Source organism: Mus caroli, chromosome 9 (assembly GCF_900094665.2).
Source record: "Mus caroli chromosome 9, CAROLI_EIJ_v1.1, whole genome shotgun sequence".
Classification (NCBI taxonomy): Eukaryota; Metazoa; Chordata; class Mammalia; order Rodentia; family Muridae; genus Mus; species Mus caroli.
Window position 1 is genome coordinate 119,133,327 of NC_034578.1, and position 20,772 is coordinate 119,154,098.

The 20,772-nt window shown below is 43.4% G+C and overlaps 1 protein-coding gene across 4 annotated transcripts in view; it reads right to left on the reverse strand.

Annotated features, from left to right (window-relative positions):
- Fyco1 (FYVE and coiled-coil domain containing 1) overlaps positions 1–20,772 on the reverse strand; it is a 68,919-nt gene that overhangs the window by 36,299 nt on the left and 11,848 nt on the right. For all 4 annotated transcript variants that reach the window (XR_002378694.2, XM_021171508.2, XM_021171509.2 and 1 more), the window contains exons 2-11: positions 18,209–18,358; positions 15,609–15,715; positions 13,868–13,993; positions 9,844–9,950; positions 8,344–8,487; positions 6,527–6,617; positions 3,354–5,678; positions 2,290–2,382; positions 1,734–1,852; positions 686–853 (exon numbers count right to left, since the gene is read on the reverse strand). Coding sequence is in view for 3 of the 4 variants with exons in the window: in XM_021171508.2 (XP_021027167.1) it covers positions 686–853; positions 1,734–1,852; positions 2,290–2,382; positions 3,354–5,678; positions 6,527–6,617; positions 8,344–8,487; positions 9,844–9,950; positions 13,868–13,993; positions 15,609–15,715; positions 18,209–18,263 (3,335 nt within the window). In the remaining variant the exon portion in view is untranslated. The remainder of the gene's footprint in view (positions 1–685; positions 854–1,733; positions 1,853–2,289; positions 2,383–3,353; positions 5,679–6,526; positions 6,618–8,343; positions 8,488–9,843; positions 9,951–13,867; positions 13,994–15,608; positions 15,716–18,208; positions 18,359–20,772) is intronic.

Consider the following 20,772-nt stretch of genomic DNA (forward strand, 5'->3'; position numbering starts at 1 on the left):
GAGGGAGGGAGGGAGGAAGGTAGGCAGGCAGGCGGGTGGGTGAGTGGGAGGGACAGACAGAGAGAGGGAGAGAGGAAGGAAGGGATAGAGGGAAGGAAGAGTAGCTACAGTATTTTATATTTCAGATTTGATTCCTTTAAGAAAAAGTTGAAAGTTGCAACCATTTAACAATCAGAATATGTCATATAAATTATAGCTTCCCAATCTCTCTTGGCAAGTAAGGCACCATACAGTGGCTACTCTTAAGTGGCACGAGTGGAACATGCTGGGTCCCTCAGAGCCCCTTCTAGTTTGGTTCCCACATGGACACTGCTACTGGGTCCCTCTAGGTAGCCCTAACCAAAGGAAAGTGAGACAACAAAAGAAAAGAAGGCTCACTGGAAACAGGCAAGAGATAAGGAAACAACCAGTTACTAAATGCCATTCTATTATCATTTTTAGCCAGGCACCCAGAGTTTGAACATAATCCTGCATCCAAACAAAAACCCAAACCCAAATGAACACTGGTGTGACCAGCCTTCAAGACTGCCAAAGTCTGTAGGATCCTGTAGACATGTGGCTCTTTGATAGCCCACCACTGGGCAGAACTTGAGGAGAAGGGCCCATTTCCACTGAACTGTCATTTCCATAAATTTTTAAAAAGAAAAGCCAATCCTGGACAGGGTCCCCAACTGACCCCACTCACCTGAGCAGCTCTATCAGCCGCTCCTCAAGGTATTTCTTGGTTCTGTTCAGGTCATCGAGGTCTGCAAGCATCTTCTGGTCATTCCTTTCCCTGTTTGTCACCTCTTGGCAGAGTTTGTTGTAATATTCTTGAATTTTGGATGTAGCCTTTTCAAGTTCCTTCTGTGTTCTGGGAGGAAAGAAATCATTTTCCCTGGTTACCTGTGATATTCAGCTTCCTAGAATTTCTGGGCTCTCTTGGCCTTCAATGAAAGGTCCGGCTGCCTTCTTGGCTTTTCCCTCTCTTGGTGAGGCATGGTCTGCTTACCGTGAGTTATGCATTATCCCAAATAATAATCCCAAATAATCTCTCTACCTCCACTTCTAACATGAAGGGGTAATTCTGGGATGGCAGCGATACTCCAGGATGCTAACATACTCAAAGAGAGTAGGACATAGCATTTTTGTAAGGATTCCTGGACAGGATCTTTGGGATACTGGGAAGAGCCAGATGGAAAAGAGACTTATGGAGCAGTGATGGAGGACAAGCAGGAGAGAAGAGTTAGAACATAAAAGAGAGGTGTGATCTCTCAGAGGCGGCTACAAAAAGGGACAGTGTTCTCTGCTGTTTTGGGGACTTTCTGCCTTGGGGAGGGTGCTGGGGCCCTTAGTAGGCCTTAGTAAGTCTTCTATGCTCCTGAACCAGGCAGGGAGGCCTGGTGGAGCTAGATGAGTAGCTGAGGGACTGCCTCAGAAACAGGGTAGCAGCTTTATATTATACAGATGTCTCCATGTCTTTATTATTGAACCCCAAGATAGACTCCCCAAAAGCTCTTGCAAAAATGTGTGCCTTGCTGAAGGTAAAAAGCTGACCCAGATGAAAAGCACCCTGTCTCCTATTGCAGGAGATGGCCAACTTTTCCATGGCAAGCTTCTGGCTCCTGTGTTTTCTGGTGGCATGACTTTTGCAGTACTTCCTCATCTAGTACAAGTGGCCGATTTTCTAAAATGAGTAAACCTACCCACTCCCTGAAACTACCAGCAGCTGTATGGGTATTCCAGTGACTGACCTTTCTAGGCTGGTTTGAAGCATAGTTCTTTCTTCATCTTTGTGCAGCAAAGTGACCTGGCACTCTGCAAGGTGGCTACTGGTGCAATTCAGCTTCTCCTCCATGGCTGCCTTGGTGATCTAGAATAAGACATCAGGGGAAAACACAAAGCTTAAAGCTTACCCTCCATGGAGGAAGAGATTGGTATGCTATTCACAGTGCCTGGCAAGGCCTCTTTGTGCTGAAGCTCACGAGGCCAGAAACCTTTGTTATATATCTGTGAGGCATGACCTCCTCTACAGTGGGGTGCCAGAGTGCAGGTGGCACAGAATGTGGTTACTGGTGGGACAAGTGCCAGTTATTTACACGAGAGAATGCCAACAGAGGTGACTAAGAACAATTTCCTTTTAGCCCAAAGTCCAGGGAATGGAAGGGCATTATGGCATAGACTTGTGATATTGTCTGAATCAATGACTGTCTTAGTTTGACAACTGGCAGCATTGTGAGAAACATCTTTCAACAATCCAGTGAAAGCAGACCAGATCCCCTTTCCTTGAAGCACACCTGCCAGGCTCACCTCCAGTTCCTGCACAGCCTCCTTAGTCATTTGCAGCTGCTGGCCTTGTTCTTCTAGCTGGGCCCTGAGACGCTCACACTCTTCATTGGCTGTCTGGAAAGGATAAGAAAGGCATCATGAGAGAGGTTCTTGCTCTGAGACTCCTTCACTTTTATCACCCAAATGGTTTCTAAAAATAAGACTGCCTTGCTTCTTAAAGTGTCCCAACAAGTTTCTTCTCTACTGGTAACAAAATACTTGCAAGTTTACTAGGAAAAGAGGCTCAGCTTGTTCCTCAAACAATTTCTGCAAGTGGAATAGTGGCCCATGAGCCTCATGGGGTTGGGAGGGCACATTTAGGAAAGAGTAGGAGAGCGTGTAGAAGGCTGGGAGTAGAGGCCTGACCCACTAGTGATACACACTAGAAATCAAAGTAGTGTGGCTGCTTATATTCTCATTTATCATTCTTTAGTATCTTTTCTTCATGAAGTATCCAAGGCTCATGGTCTACTGGGGCTTCACAGATCTGTCTGCTTTAAGGGTCTTGCGTCAGCCATCAGGATCGTACCCAGAGAAGCTGATTATTACAGTAAGGACCAGAGCCAGGACTCAAGAGCTGTCACAGACGGTGACCCTATGGAGGATGGGGCTCCAAAGGAAAAGACAGAGCTAAAGGCTGAAACTTATGTGCGGAATGGGCACACAACAGGGGAAGCAGCAGAAGACTATGTGCACTCTTTGAGCACTATTGCCTTGTGGGGATTTGCAAATGGGCTATTAGATCCGCCGAGAATTCAAAAGAAACCACAAAACTGATTTTGTGTATATCCTGCTCTGTCAATATTGACTTCTAATTTTAAAAAAGTTCTGTGTGGGCCAACATATGCCACAGCTAAGTGGAGGCTCCATGAGAAGGCACTGCTGCCCATGCTCTGCCTCATGTATTTACCTCATGTAAAGAGGTGTGAGCTACTACAATTGAATGGAACTAGGGTACTCTTTGGTTTTCGCCTTTTCTTGCTGTAGGGCCAGCTAATTATGTTGCCTCAAGGTATACCTTGAGAGATGGCTAAAACTGAACTTACCTTTAATCGGTTCTGGTGGTCCATAATCTCAGCACTTAGTTGGAACTTGAGGGCATCTTGTTCCTGGTGTGCAGTCTCTTGGAGGCTCTGGGCTAGCTGCTCAGCCTGGGCCAGCTGTGCCTGCAGACCAGAGAATGAACTGGCTGCCTCCTCAGCTGCCTTCACCTTTTCCTGCAACTTCTCCTTCTCTTGCTGAAGTTGCATCACTTGGAGCTCCAAACCCTTTCGTTCCTGTAGTGCTGCTTCTTTGGAGTCCTGGAGCTCCTGGGCTAGACTGGCCAGGGCCCCCTCCATTCGATCCTTCTCAGCTGTCAGTGCACAAACCTGTATGCCAAGCTCAGCTGTGTCTGTGTTGGCTCGGTGCAGCTGGTCCTGCAGCTCTGCATGTTCCAGGTGGGCTCCCTCAGAGCTGCACCTCACCTGTGACAGCTCTGCCTGCAGGGCTCGTAGCTCTTGTTCCTGCTTCTGGGCCTTGTAGATGCTCTCCTCTTGTAGTATCCCCTCTCTCTCCGAGCACTGAAGCAGCTCCTGAACATGGGCCCTGTTGAGGGCTTCATTCTGCTCTTTCAGTTGTTGCACCAGGGTCTTGTGCTCCCTTAGAACGGTCTCAGCCACACCCAGCTGGCTCTGTAACTTGTCTCGATCACCTAGGGCCACCTGGAGCTTGGCCTGGAGGTCCACCACCTCATTCTGTAACCGCTGGGCTTCCCCCTGGTGAATTTCCAGCTGTGCTTGAGACAGGGCCAGTTGGTCTGTGTTGACTTGGGGCAGGCTGAGACCCTGTTGGCCTTTTTCTGCAGAGAGGACCTCAATCAGCTGAATCTGCTGCTGGCACTGGTTCTCAAGAGCTCTGAGCTCTTGGGCCTGGGCCTCTGCCTGAAGCCGGCGCTGATCTGCCTCTTCCTGCAGCCTCTGGCACTCACTCTCCTTACTCTGCAGGGCAGCCTCCTTCTCTGCTACCTGGGCTTTCATAGTCTCTTTGGCTTTCTTCACAGCCAGGAGGCTTGCTTCCATCTGGTTTCCCAGATGCCGGATGCTAGCCTGTTCAGCTTCCAGGGAGGCTAAAGAGCCCTGGATTGCTGCCTCTCGCTGCTGCAGTGCCTTATAGTCAGTTTGCAAGGCCTGCAGTTTGCCTTCTAGAAGCTGGTTGCGGTCAACCATGTTCTGCAGCTCCTTCTGTAGCTCCTGGTTGACCTTCTGCAACTCCTCCTGGTCTGCCTCTGACACTGTGGTACTATTTACCTGTTGTTCCTGGAGGCACTGCTGCCCCTTTTCTGGAATCTCCGCAGACTGTGGAGGGCCATGCGCCTTGGCTAGCTGCTCCAGTGTGCCCACTCTCTGGCTGAGATGATCTCTGTCCTGCATGAGCTGCTTCTTCTGCTCCTCCAGGTCACTCACAAGCTGACTCACCTGTCCTAGCTGGGTCTCTAGGAGCTGCAGCTGCCATGTCAGAGACTTGGCTTCCTGCTCCAGGAGCTGCTTTTCTTCTCGATGCTGCTTTTCCTGCTGCCTGGCTTCAGCCAGCTCCTCCTCCACAGAGCTCAAGTGGGCCAGGGATTCCTGAAGCTGTCGCCGGAGCTGAGCTGACTCTTGCTTCTTTCCAGACAGCTCTTCCTGAAGTGGGACCATATCCTTCACTAAGTGTGCTAGGCTAGCCCGGGCATCCTCCTTCAGCTGTAGTTCCTTGGCCAGTTGCTCTAGCTTGATACTCTGCTGCCTGTTTAGCTCCTGGGCCTTGGTGTTCTCTCCTTCTAGGGCTTGAAGTTTTCCCTTCAGCTCCTGGAACTTGAGCACCAGATCTGTAGGAACTGGCTCTTGATGAAGCTCTGTGTCTGGAGGTGGCTTTTCCCCTTTCTCTGCCCTAGCGAGGCGCTCTGCAAGGCTGGCCAGAAGCTGGTTCTCCCTACCCAAGGAGCCTCTCACAGTGTCAAGCTCCTTCGCCATGTCCTCAAGCTGCAAGGCTGAGGGGCTGTACTCTTTCTTGTCTACATTTAGCTCCAGGGCCTGCAGACATGTCTGTAGCTTCTTCACTGTGGCCTGGGTGACGTCCCCCTGCTTCTGGAGCTCTGCTACCAGGCTCACAAGGCCACTGCTGTCCTCGACTGCAAGGTACCCCATCTCCTTCTCTACCTGAAGCTGCCCCCCTTGCCTGCTGACCATCATTCGCAGTGCTTGGTTCTCCCTGTCTAGCTGCTGTACACGTTCTTGTAGCTGTTTCTCCCGAACCTCCAACTGGTCCAGCTCCAGCCGCATCTCATCGAAGCTTTCTAGTGCTTCATTGTTTAGAGAACAATTCAGGTCAAGACTGGAGGCCATCTCCTGAGTCTACAAGAAAGCAAAAGACAGGAGCTTTGGGATGATACTGTCCAGCTATTTGGATAAGTCTTTGTATTCAATGAAAGTAGAATAAAAACAAAGGAATTACCTAACCTAAGGTAAATTTTTAGAGCTAGTCCAAGGACCAGAACACCTATGTTCAAAGCACCTTCCAAAAGGTCAGAGCACATTCAAGGTCCCACAAACCCCACTGATAAGCAGACTCACATCTCTATCTAGCCTCCATCAGCTTTATGAGTTTAAAGGATATTGGCTCTTACAGAATCTAAACTCAGTTACACTAAAATTTTGATTAACCCACTGAATTATACTCACATCACCACGGCATGATAAAAATCACAAAATGAGGCCAAAGAGTAGTCTTTTATATTTTTAATGTTCTTTATGTATAATGAGTATTTCTGTACTGCAAATAAATTGCTATTATGTAGTTATAATAGGTTCACATTTCTGAAAAAGTTAGCATTTCCTGATCCATTGTTCTTAAGTACTCTTTCACTTGCTCTTCCACTTAGGACCAGGAAGATTTTATTAATCTCTCTTATAGAAGAAAGACTTGAAGCTTCAAAGTTAGGTAATTTCCCCTTAGTTGGATACAGTAGGTGACAGAGTCAATTCAAACTTCAGTGCTAAACTACATCCTGTAAGATATTTTAAATATTTTAAGAGTTCAGTTTTAAAAGGATCTCAATTTTATCTGGCTGTAAAAATCCAAATTCCAGGACATATAGGATTTGGTTTGAGGGGTTATAGTACTCTGCTTAGAACAACAAGTATTTGAGAAGATTACCCTGGTCACCCTAACAGCCTACTAATCCCAGCCTTCCTGACATTACCTGCAAGTAGTTGCTCACTAAACTACTCATGCTGGAGCTTCGGCTGGGGGGTTTCCACATGTAAGCAGACGTGCTGGTGGCTAGCGTCCTCCTGTGGGGCCACAGAACAGACACACTTGTATTCAGATAAACAAACTCAGGTACATACATATACGCAAACATACACGTAGGCAGTGGTGTTGACAGCTACTAGGTGTACTGGCTGGTTTTGTGTGTCAACACGAGCTAGAGTCACGAGAAAGAAAGGAATCTCAGTTGAGGAAATGTCTCCATCAGATCCAGTTGTAAGGCATTTTCTCAATTAGTGATCAATAGGGGAGGGCTTAGTCCACTCTGGGTGGTGCCATCTCTGGGCTCTTAGTCCTGGGTTCTATAAGAAAGCCATGTGAAGCAAGCCAGTAAGCACTATTACTCCATGTCTTCTGGATCAGCTCTCGACTCTAGGTTCCTGCCCTGTTTAAGTTTCTATACTAACTTTCTTTAATAAAGAACAGGAATATGGGAGTATAGGTCTTCCATACTGGAAGATGGTCCTTAAAGTGGTGGTACAGACAGATAGTGGAACCTTTAAGAAGTATGGCTAATATAAGTCCTTAGATCAACTTGGGGTTATGCAGTTGGAAGGCACTATGGGACTCTAACCTCTGGCTTACTATTTTGGACATGTGATCTCTTACTTCTGCATAGAATACACCCCATCTCCTTTCCACATGCGACCTATTCTGAAATGATAGTCAAAGGGATCTCTTGCCAGAGGCTGGACCATGTTGCTTAGGCCTTCAGCCTCTAAAACTATGAGATAAACAAGTCATCTCCCTTTTACTTTCCTGAAAGGAAGAGTTTCAGACTCTTCTTAAATTTAAAGATTTATTTTTATGTGTGGTGTATGTATGGGGGGTGGGGATGGGGGTGGGGTGTCTGTGGAGGCCAGAAGAGGATGAAAGATGGAAGGAAACTCTTGATACATTATCACTGTGGAAAGGTGGAACTAGCCTAACTCCACCAGAGGGTGTCACACCTGGTTATGGTTACATATGTAGTAGAATATTCTACATTGTGGGTTTGCTAGGCTGTGAATATTTTGAGCTTGTGAAATATGTGGTCTATATCACAACTATTCCTGCATGAAAGCTGTCACAGAATAGGTAAAGATATGGATGGGCAAAGTTGCTTTACATACTGCTATGGCTTGCTTCTACCTCAAAGCCATAGAACCACAAGCATATGCACAAGTTAAACTAAACAATGTGAAATAAAAAGGCAAGTATGAAATAATAGTTTTCTTATGATGTACAAAATTTTGAAAATATATACTACATAGAACATATAAATAGAACATATACATAGAACATTATAAAATATTTATGGATAAATGTACATATAATGAAAAAAAAACCTTGCTATTAATATGCCTCAACTGTGGCGCTGTGTTTACTTCTGGAAATAAAGGAGAAAGACAGCAGCAGAGTGGGGCCTTAGTTATATCTACATTATTTTATTTCTTAAAAAAAGAATCTATCAGACAGAAGAAAGAAACCCCACAAGTATTAGCCTGAAAGGTCTCCCATTGGACAAATATGGGCAAGTTAAGCTACCAAATAATGATAGAATGTAAGCTACTGAATAACAACAAAACAAGTCCCTCAAACCAAAACCCTCCACTACCCAAAAAGCCCAAGAATAATCGGGAAGGCAGAAAAAAATAGTTGTGAAGCTATATATAATTTTCTGAGCAAGCAAAATGGCTGTGCAGATGTCTTCAAAAGGCTGAGCATCCCTTCCCTTAACTTCTAAAAGAAAGCAGTTCCCCAAAGTACCTGGCAAATGTTGGCCAGGCGGCATCCAAGTCATAGCCTCTTGATGCTAGATCAAACTGAACCTCAGTCAGCTCATACAGTTGACCCACAATGTCAGAGCTCAGCTTTGGCTTCAGAAAGGGGCTTCTTGCATAATACCAGTCACTGCAGAAAACAAAATACTATGTGAACTGAATAGTAACAAGGATAAGCAAAGAATGAATCTACTGAAGACTGTCCTGTGTGGTTCTGCTTCATCAAATCCAGTGACTCATGTTACTAAATCAAAAACCAAGCAAATTATTTTATCTTTTACTGCCAGACCATGGATTCTCAATAAACATTCTTTACTTCAAAGAAACTGTTACAATGATCCGGATGCTCACTATTTATATAATATCTGTTTTCTTCCAAAGAATTTGAGATATTCAAATCTCTGTGACTCGCCAGGAAAGGGCAACTGCAAAAGACAGGATACTTCCTTTTGGGAAGATAACCTCAGCTTTCACAGAATGCAATGTGACACACTGGACTCATTTCTAATTTGTATTCAGACATCAAATTAAAAGCCAAAGAACAAATGTCTATTTAGAAATATATGCACATTTATTCACTTGACATGAAGCAGTAAGAAGTTAAAAAGATAGTACTGATGAGTTAAAAGAACTACCAGGCTGATATATGTGGTCTGTGATACTCAACTACTTATGGCAGTCTTTATCAAATACCTAGAGCAATATACTCTTCAAATCAAATGTACAAATATTTTTTTTTAACTCACACATCTGTCACAGGTATAAGAACTATTCCTTTATGTAAATCAACCTTAAAGGTGACAAAATAAAGCTAAAGATTTTTCCTGTTAGTTTTTAATTCAAAAGTGCTTTCTTTCATTAACTCAAATATCTAGGGAGAAGCAGAGTAGAACTAGAAAAGGAATGCTGGGCAAGCCAAAGATGTCTGTCCTCTTGGCCCCAGATCTACATCTTTATCTGATGCCCTCTTACCTTTATCTACTCAGGTCCACCTCTCTCCTTCCTTTACTGTTTCCTGGTGAGGCCATCACACTTAAGAGGTACAAAGGCTGACAAGTGGGCAACCTAGATTCACAGCAGTTGCTCTTTAGTCTCCAAGGAGCCCTGATATGCTGATGGGTACTGACTCTGTGGTAGGTGGAGGCTTAGGTAAGTGAAGGAAAACCTGACAGGTAATTCTTCTGGGAGGCAAAGGAACACTGGCCCCAGTGAGCTACTACCCACCAGGGAAAGACACATGGCATTAGGAGTTAAGAGATCTGGCTCTAAGCTCTACTGTCATAGTTGAGCACATGAGAGAACTAGAGAAAGATAGTCTTCCCCTCTTCCTCACTTTTGCCTACATGTTCAAAGACGGCTAAGAAGTACAAAGAATAATGGATGTAGAAAGAAACTAGAGGCACCTGCCACTAACATTCTGGTTTGGCTGACACAATTTCTGTTTATCAGTGCTACGAGGTTAAGTCCAGCACAGACTTGCAATTACCTGGTCACTTTAGTGTTCATGAAGCACTGCTGCAAGGTGTCTGCCAACCTCTGGTGCACCAAAGAGTAGCGAATGAAGGCTCTTCCTTTTCCCAGAGATGTTCGGAGCTGAAAACACATTATATCGAGATAAACACCTGCCTCATGGAGGATTAGCAAAGGCCACATACAGGACAAAACATGCCATTCAATCCTATTCTGATAGTAGCAGCCCTCACACCCCTCAAAGGACACAAATCATTTGGCATTATCACCCTAGCGTGAAGCCTGAAGTGGGGCTGCTTATCCCAGGACATCTGAAAATAGTCTATAGCAAACAGATGAAGAAAGATATCAAGGCAACTCAAACACCTGAATATTTGATGGAGTCACTCTTGCTCCTCTTTCCATCAGAATCTGAGTCAGACAGGAAACTCCTTGATTAAATCTGGAGTAAGGAGTGAAATCTGGAGGGAGCTGAATGGCTTCTTACATAGGAGCTACAGGAGAAAGGGATGTTAAGATTTTCTGGTACTGGTCTTAACATACTGGGGAGGGGGGACTGGGATAGGGCAAGCTCAGGGAGAGAGGCCTCAGAGGTCTGTTGGAATGTACAGAAAGGGGAAGAACAGAAAAGAGTGGAGTTGTATAAGGGGAGCTTTGCAAAGGTATTGCCAGATGAATAACAGCCTCTTTTTGTCTCTATTATTGAGATAAAACCATCAACCTCCCCATGTATCTATCCATACTTTCCTAATTGGGCTTGTTTCTTTTCAGATAAGCCAACTCATTGCTCATAGTCAGTGTGCTATGGATGAGAATAGTGCTTTCCATGAAGTCTTGTCACCTATGAGTAGATGTCATAGAAAAGCCCAAGTGTCCATAACTCTACAAGGACTACGATGACAAACCATAAAGGCATAAAGGGATCCATCTAAGGTTTAGTCACTTATAACATGTTGTTGGGCAGACACTGCAATGAGGCTACAATGCAGGGCCCTACTAGCTATGGGCACATGGCAGTCAGGACAAGTGGATTAAATGGAACTGCCATAGAAGACAAGTGAGACAGGTTTGCAAATTAATCAGTCATAGATGCAGCCAGGCACTCAAAACATTCTGATTTACCACAGATATCTGTTGATACAAGTAGACAAGGCAGGGCCAACACTCTCTTACCCCTTTAAAGGTCAAACATGGTAGGAGAGGAATGATAGTAGTTTAGTCACAAAAGTGTCTTACTATTCTCTGCTATCAAGATGCCCTGGATTCAGACAGGAAGTATGTGGCATACCACTAAGGCACTAATGATGCTGTAAACATCCCAGTAGCAGTTAACACCTTTAACTCAGAAGTATTTATCTTCTTACTGATGACTCAAGGAAATAATGTAACATGAAGTGGTTCTAAAAGGCACAAAACCTCATGAACTACAGAATGCAGAAGACATTTCTCCATGCCCATATTGTACATAGTCATAATGGCTGAAGTGGAGGTGGGCAGCAGATTGACTTGATACAAAACACTATGCTACCAAATAGTTATCTCAACAGATGCTTAGAGGACAAACAGCCTTGAGGTCACACCCATGTCCAAATACTTTCTCCTCTGATGCATGAGTTGAGAACAAAGTGCTCAGTGGGAACAACATTTGAGCAGCCAAGAACAGCTACGCAAGGTGCACATCCACATTCTCAAAAACTGGAGTAGTGGTGGAATTTAATGAGACCTCTGCCCACAAAACCACTCTTGTCTGCAAGCTCCCAGAGCAGGAGTAAGTCATTATTCCTCCTTCATGGCAGTAAAACTTTTTATATGGTAACATTTGAGCTCATTAGTTGAAGAGATGATTATACAAAGGGAGCTAGCTACTTACTTAAAGGTATACTTCCTATGTACTGCAAATAAAATTAACTATATATCCCTTAAAAAAATTGTTTTAGATTTTGGGTCAGCTTTCATTTCCAGTTTTCTTAGCATCTAATCAGACCAATATAAACAACACTGAAAAGACATATAACAGCAGCACAGGCCAGGAGATCTTCAAGAAACATGGGCTGCTTCTGTTTTAAAGTAGACCATTGTGCTATGCTCCTGGAGCAGAGCTGGCCTCCACATACTTCAGGGAAACACAATCCTGAAAGATCCCATTTTGAGCCTCCAGAAGTGGCTTACTAGAGCACTCACATATCTTAGTCCAAATGGTTATCTCCTGCTCAAAAGGTGCTGCAGAGTCCTATAAAATCTTCTGACCTATTAAATTCACATTACACTTGAAGACCCAAAGGGTACACGAGTACTAAGGTACTGAATATCCAGCAGTTTTCCCACCTAGTGACATTCCAAGACAGAGGACAGAGCTTTCACATATAATTAAACTGGGTCCCACAGGAAATTGTCACTAAAACCTGTGTGAGTACACTGGAAGTCAGCACACAGCTTCCTTAACTTCTTTAATATTTGCCTGCATGGCCTCAAAGGTCTGAATTCTTTATGAGGAGAGGAGGAAAACAGCTGAAAAGCAGACTCTTAGTAATCACTTCATGACCCTAGGAATGAAAACTAACTTACTGTAAGAGCTCACCTGTCCAAGGTCAGAGACTGACGGCTTCAGTGCTGATGCAATGTGTGAGGAATGGGACACAAGAGTGAAGAGGGAATGGAACGCCTCTAGATTCCTGATACATTAAACATTGCTCTACATCATGGGCTTGAATTTTTCACCAATCTCACAAGACCAACTCATACTACACTGACATTAAAGATACATGCAGGATAAACATTTCAGAGCTGCCATCTTTCCTTGCATGCCCAGACTCTGAGGGTGAAGCTGGTAAAAAAAAATTGAGCTTTTGATGTCAGTGTGCTTAATACTGTTCCCATCTACAAGAAGAAACACCCTAGCTCTATGCCTGGGAGTATTAATGTTAGAACATCCAACACTCCAACACTGTGGCCTCTGAGGCCAGCCAAAGAGCCTATGTGCTGATTTTAGAGTGATTCCATACTTGTCAGAGATGCTGACAAGAAAAAATGCACACACTTTTTCAACCTCTTTCCCAAAATTTCAGGGTCCACTTGCTTCTCATATATGTACACTTTACTTCTGGGTTGACTGGGATGATGAGAGTGGAAGGGAGTTATTGGTGATGGGGATGGGAATGGGCTTGGGAGACAGGAATGAAGGAGATCATCTGAGGTCTAGTTACTCACAATATGGTGTGGTGAGCAAACTCTTTTATGGGTTTCAACATAGGGCCTTCTAGGTTCTGGTACAAGGCAGCCAAGACAAATCAACTAAAGAAACTGCCACAGAGGTCTTGAAACAGGATTGCAAATTAGAAGGGTGTGTAGTGTGGTGTATTTTTTTTTTTTTTGAATTTTGTAATTAAGACAAAGCCAGGGCATTCAGCCCTTTCTTAAGGGCCCAACTGGATGTAGAAACTTACTTAGCAGCCCTGCATGATTCAAAATATCTTTGAGACTCTACCTTATTCTCCTCACTTCAAATCTAAGTTTCCTAAGCAAACTGCTGACAAGATAGCCTAGCAATTTAAAAAAAATTGCTATCCATTCATTCATTGTGTGTGTGTGCATGCCAGTGTCACTGCACATGGGGGAAGGTCTTTTCTCTTTACCATGTGAGTTCTAGAGATGAAACTTGGGTCATTAGGCTTGGTGGGCAATGCCTTTACCTAATGAGTTGTCTGGCTTAGCAACTCTAAAGAAAATGATTCTTTTAATTTTGAAAAAGGAAGTGGTGCTACACACTTCCAAAGGGTTCCATGAACAGAGACTTCCAATGTGAACAGTCCAGGTAGGAAGCGAAATTTAGGACCTGGCTCATTTCTGCTTAATCTACATTCAGATAGTTTCCATGAGCTTGAACCATATAACAGGTACCCAGTATGCCTGGACTAGATTTCTTGGCTTCTTAATCACCCACAGAGTTCATGGTATACCTAGCTACGTGTATAAAAGTATTCACAAAGCTTTAGGCAGGCCAGTGGAAGATAGGTGGCCCTTACCTTCATAGCATGGCTTACCTCAGAGATGGACCTGACAAATCGAATCCCATCATTTGCTCCTTTCACCTTGGCTAGGCACGCACAGAAGTAATCCCAGTAGTCTTTCTTGCTACCCAGGAGGCTAGCCTTCTCCTTCTGATCAAACTGTGCAGAGAAAGGAACAAGCAGGAAGTCTGAGACTACTGCTGTACATGCCCCCTAATGTGAGAAATATCACTAGCTTCCTAGGGACAAGCACTGGGGCAGGCCTCTTGATGATTTTATTTTGATTATTGGCAACTCAGAGTATGCTAATCTTAAAACAAGAGAGTATTAATGCACAAACTTCAGATGTGGAAGAGGCTACTAAACACCAGCTCAAGGTCATATCACTAATGATTTAGAAATAATAGTTATTCCAAAAGATTTTTCTATTGGTACTTTTCTAGCATATAGAAAGCCGAAATTATAGTTCCAGTGTAGCAAGCTAGATAGATGACTGACTGATTAATAAAAAAAAAAGCAAGCAAAGGATGTAGGAAAGGAGGGAGAAAGAAAGGCAAGAAGGAGAAAAGGAAAGTAATGAAAGGGGGAAAAAAAGGAGAGAAAGATTTATCCTCTTAAGGGTTACCAGCATAGTTTGGTGGGAAACCTCCAATAATGATAAGGAAATTCAATTGAAGAGTCTTATGTTAACATTCAAAGCGTTGACTGTATTGTAACTCAGAGAACCCAGGCAATGGCTTCTTATCCATGCCTTAACTCTCAAGTGTCAACACTGTTTTAAAGTACATGAAAAACCAAAATGAGTATCAGTGCTGAGTACTTTCAAATCCAAAACCAAAATGGGCTTATCTGGGAAAGAGAACAAACAAGGCAAACCCTCATAATCTGCTAGTGTCAAACAAAGAACCAGCAGGAGGCATAAGGTGAGTATTTCTATGCCTGGCATTACTTCTAGCAGCTCTCACCCTATGTTCTTTGGCGGCATGTGACACTGTAAGGTATGGTAGGTATCTCTATTAAATTTATAGCACTTACCCCTGGTTATGGAGGCATGATTCATGTTTGCAATTATCAAATCTAGATAACACAGAACAAAATCCAGATACACCTCATACAATTTTGGTAAAATGACCGCAGGTCCATTTTTTTTCCTCCCTATTTCAAAAGCACATGCTTCCCAAATCAGCAGAGTTGTCTAGGTCAAACTAACCACACACAAAAGTTATACCATGAAAATGTTAAAAGACTGTTTGCTTGACTAACCCTGATTCAGAAATAGCCAGCCCCATGGTAAACACAAAAGTTATACCATGAAAATGTTAAAAAGACTGTTTGCTTGACTAACCCTGATTCAGAAATAGCCAGCCCCATGGTAACCATACTTGAGGAACAAGGCTCTGAAATGGGCCTTGAATAATCTTCGAGAGGCTGCAGTCTTGGAAACTGCCTTTATACTTGGCTATATACATATATCATGTCTGTAAGAGAGAAACACTACAGGGTTCAACAAGCTCTTAAAGGGTGTAATGCTGGAAAGGCCTGTGACTTGCCTTACGATGGCTTAAGTCTCAGAAGAATGTTTTCAGTTCCCAGAACATCCTGACTCACGTGGAAGGACTGAGCTCCTGGGACTGCTTTGACTCTTAGTCTCACCACAAGGGCTTAACTGCTTCACTGTGCTTTCTGAACCACATCCTGGAAACTGCTAACAGTCACTCAAATGGGGAAGGAGAGACAACTCTGACAAAACCAGTGCATGACGGGGGCCACTTACTTGCAGAAGATACTCAAGTTTATAAGAAAACTTGTGCAAGCTGGTGCTGTCATCTGTGATTGGTTCTCCGCCTTCCTTAAATTCATTGCTTAGTTCTGTCACTGCATCTTTAAGACAACAAATAGGAACACGTAACTAGAGAGACACATTTGTCTACTTCACATTTTAAGAGCCCTAGAATTGACAAGCATCTTAGATGTACTGAAAAGTAAGTCTGAGAAAGAAGTAGAAATAACACCAAGAAGCAGAAGGAGTAAGTGTCAGCTTGGAAACACACAGGACATGCAACTATTCAGGTGATACAACTTCAGGTAGGAGAGTCAAGTGTACTAAGTCCCCATAGACACTGAAACAGCTTGCTGATTGGGCACGGTGGGTTTTTGTTTGTTTGTTTGTTTGTTTGTTTTTTAAAAATTCATCCCTGTGTAACCACCACCAACCTAGCACTATGTACATACAGCAAGTCAACAAATAGTTGGTATGTGGATTAGTCAACTGTAGAATCACAAACCAAAGCAGACTTAGGACAGTGAAAGGCAAAAAATTAAATAAATAAATAAATAAATAAATAGGCCAGGATAGAGTGGTCATGACTCAATCACTGGTCATCACCAGACTCTAAAAGGTCCCATTTCTTTTCAACAGTGGGAGCCTTAAATCCAGGTTTTAGAGCACCCACCGAGTGTACATAACAGTAACAATGATAACAATATCTGCGTCTGTTGACTGGGTGCCCAGGAAGGGTCAGACCTTTACATGTACTTTCCATTAAATGGAGTGTCTGCCTTATTTCAATAAGCCTGAGACACTATGTAATATGCATTCTATTTTTAGCACCAAGAATAGATGAAAAAATATATACAACATGGAATCTAGGAATCTCTTATTATCAACATCCCCACTTCCTCATTTTACAGACAAGGATACAGGGGTCAGAGACTCCGCTTAAGATCCTGTTGGCAAACAGCAGAGCTCTAAGCAGACATTGGTCTCTACCTCTCCAGTGTGTAGTTTGCTCCCCTTATTTGTTGGTTGAGTTTGAGGACAGGATGTAGGTTTTAAGACTATTGAATCAACTCTGAGATTTCTGTGAGGGTAATATGGTACAGAAGGCTGTCCTTGAAAACTAGCCACTGTGACACAGAAAAGACTACTTTGTAGTAAAACTTTTAAAGGTAAACACAGATTTACCCAAATGGCCACTTATTTTTCTCTGTATATCTGTATAAATTAAAACAAAACAAAAAATACTAAACATTTTAGCTGAAAGTCTAATGTGGTTGTGAGCTAAGACTGGTGCTGTATAACTCCAAGCTTTGTTCCACAGTGATTCTATGATAATAGCTAAGTCAGATACACTACTGTGCACTGCAAAGAGCAAATCTGAGGAAGTGGGTTGGACCTTGTTGGCTTTGGATCTAAGATTCGGACTGTGGACTGCACTGAGGCTATCCTGGACCAACAACCTTTACTGCAAGATTTCTAGTGTTTGTTCAGCCCTAGCAGTCAGGAACCCAGATTTTAGGCTGTCAGGGAAGTGTCACTGAGACAGCTGCGGGCACAGATCTATGGCAAATGTGCTGGAGCTCCAGAGGCTTATAAAATCAAGTCTGGCAGTAGTAGGGTTGTGAGATGTACTAAAATCTGGTCCTTGGGAAGTCATTTAGAAGAGTAAAACTCGGACTCCCACAGTCCACAGAAATGTTGTTATTCTGTCAAGGTCTAGCTGTAGACCTTTCTTACCTTTCTCCAATGGTTACAAAAATCCAAGTGGCTCCCCCAGGAAGCAAGGAGGTAAGCAGAACTAGGACTAAAATGCATGGGGAAATGGCCACCAGTGGCTGGGGCTGGTGCAACATGAAACCTCCAAGTTTTTCACCTTCCTGTTTAAAAAGAGGAGAATGTTTCTCTCCTTAAAACCCAAGCTCAGGGGCTGGTGAGATGGCTCAGCAAGTAAGAGCACTGACTGTTCTTCCAAAGGTCCTGCATTCAAATCCCAACAACCACATGGTGGCTCACAACCACCTGTAATGAGATCTGATATCCTCTTCTGGTGCATCTTAAGACAGCTATAGTGTACTTATTTATAATAATAAATAAATCTTTGGGCTGGAGTGAGCAGGGACTGAGTGAGCGGGGTTGACTGGAGCAAGCAGAGGTCATGTCCTAAATTCAATTCCCCAGATGAAGGCTCACAACTATCTGTACAGCTACTGTGTATACTCATATACGTAAAATAAATAAATAAAAAAACCAAAAACCAAAGCAAAACCCAAGCTCACCAAAGCCTGGCAAGGGGTGAGATGGGGTGATTCCATAAAAGGCACCGAGGCAGCTTAAAGCACACATACCAACTGAAACCAGCCCTCTTAATGGTATTTGATTTTGTTCACAAACTACCTATGTTGTTCTGAGAGGTGTGTGAGGTAAGCCTTCCCATTTGCACAGAGACTGGATATCTGAAAACCAAATATTTCAATATGATGTGTCCCCGAGGGCTCGAATTACTCTGTGTGAGTGAACAAGGAAAGGGCTTAATTCTGACTATCAACAGGCAAGGCACAAGCCCAAGTTCCTTACAACTAGCCATTCAACCAGACCTTGTAGATCACGGATGATCCTCTGGAGCTGGGTCTCAGTGCTGCTAGAAGCCATGGTTTTCCTCTTTCTTAGATGTGTAGGTCCAAGCAGGCTATCACTTCAGTGCTGTGTGGCTGCCGGTCAGCAATGGTCAGACTCCATGGTAGCACCTGTACAGGGAATAGGCCACAGTTTATAGAGTGTAGAGGACCTTCACTCTGGGTATAAGGACTCATCAGGTATCTTTCCTTAAGGAGATGGCTTGATCTTTCTGTGTGAATCTTGTTAGCAGGTACTCTCAGGTTTGCTTCTGATATACTTATATTCTGACATCATGACTTGATTCTAGACTGTTCTGTGTTTGTTTTGTCTTTTTTTTGTATTTTTTTAATTTGTTTTTGTTGTTGTTGTTGTTGTTGTTGTTGTTTTGGTCAACTTGACACAGGCTAAAATTACTGAAGAAGGAACCACGGGTGAGAAAATGCCCTTTAGATTGGCCTGTGGACAAGTCTCTGGGGGCATTTTTTAGATGAGTTATTGATACAGGAAGGCTCCTCCCACTGTGGTTAGTGCTACCTGTGTAGGTGTTTCTGGATGGTATAAGAGAAAAGGCTGAGCAAGTCACGAGGAGCAAGTTGGTCAGCAGCACAGTTCCACGGCTTCTGTTCCTGCTCTTGCCTCCAGGTTCCTGCCTGGCTTTCCTCAGTGACAAAGTACGACTGGAGAATGTTAAGATAAAATAAACTCTTTCCTCCCCACGCTGCTTTTGGTCACATTCTTTATCAGTAACAGAACAGTAACAGAAACCCTAACTAAAGTATATGTAAAAAGAAGCAAGATCAACTTAAAATCAAAGCTGTTTTTTTTCCCAAGCTACTCTTCCTGTCTCTTGGGACAAAACTGCCTCATATTTAATCCTCAGAAAAGTCTCCAGTGGCTCCTTCACGTTTTCCCACAGAGGTCAGACGTGCTTATCTCAGATTCTGACACCTCTAAACCCTGTGGAGCCAGATCTGCTCAGAGCCATTTTTCTTATACTTCTTTCTAAGGAATAGTCAGAAAACTTATAGCAGTCAGGGTTTGGGGGTCCAAGAAGCAGGGGATACATACCCTAGGGCTTCTGACAGGAACAGCCTGGTGTGCCTAGTAAAAGGTAGCTCTTCCATTATCAGATCTGAGCCTCTTCTACCTAAGCCTGAGAATGAAAATGTTCCCTGACATGGGCCTACATAGCCCTCCCATCAGACCAGAGACAAGGTATTATTTTAAGCTCAGTCATAGTTTTCCCCAGTTGGAGAGTCTACAGCTGGTACTTCTTGGGCAGTTGTTAATGTCATTTAAGGTCACAATATGTTTGAAGACGAACAAAAAGAGATGTGAGCACCCACCTGGAAGAGAGTTCTGACCATGCACTTGGACATCAAGGCCTTTAGGAAGCTTTAATTTGCCCTTTAGGTATTCTGTGCAAAGGCACAATGTCTGCTGTAAGGACAATAGCAGCCATATTCCTGAGAGCTGGTACATATTTTACACAGAGCACTTCTCACAATCATCATGGTAGGGTAAACACCTTTCCTGTTTACAAAGGAAAAGCTGATGATCTGTAACCCAAGGCCCAGGGTCAATGAATAGAAGTGGCTTAATTATTCTTCTATGTGATTTCAAACCTGGGGTTTTCTCAGTAAATCCTGCTGTGCCCTTAAGACAGCACAATCACCACTACAGAAAATGACAACACTTCTCCTGGCTCCTAGGAACTATCTTGAATTTCAGCAGTTCATAGTAACATGTCACCTTGAATCTGTCTAACATGTGCCAGCTCTCTCTCACTCAGTGCTATGGCCCCCTTCAGGTTTCAGGAGGTGGGGCAAGGAAGCCCTGGAAAGGAAATGACAACTAAGCCATAAGTGACTCCAAATATTTATTTCTACGCAGTAGAGTAACTGGTCAGGTCAGCAAATAGATGCCTAGGGTCTATTTTTAACACACAAGCCAGCACAGCTGTGACTCAGTGAAAACACAGAGAGCTTCTCAGCTTCTCAGGCCCAGGAAGAAAGAGCCAGGCACTCAGACAGACCACAGTCTTACTAACCATTCCCTATAAAGGCCCCTAACAAGTACTGATGCCACTCATCAAGGATAATAGACTAGACACAGGAGCAGTTTATGAGGAGTCTTTCTCCAGGTAGAGGGGCTCACAAGGCACAGTCTAGCTTTACTAAAGCTGAGTTACTGTACTCACTAGTTTATGTCAATTTGACACAAGCTAGAGTCATCTGAGAGGAGGGGGTCTCAATTGAAAAAATGTTTCCATAGATTAGGCTGTAGGCAAGCCTATTGCATTTTCTTTTTTTTTTTTTTTTTTTCATACATTCTATTATGTCAAGAGAATGTTTTTGTCCTGTTGTCCACGCTGAGTAAATTCAAACAGCAATGGTTCTGAATCACATGATAATATATGCCACTCATTTTGATCTAATCGCTACTAACAGAACTCTAACAAATGCTAATTTGCCATCCCTGCCCCTCCTTTTTTTAATTTTTAATATTTTTATTACATATTTTCCTCAGTTACATTTCCAAT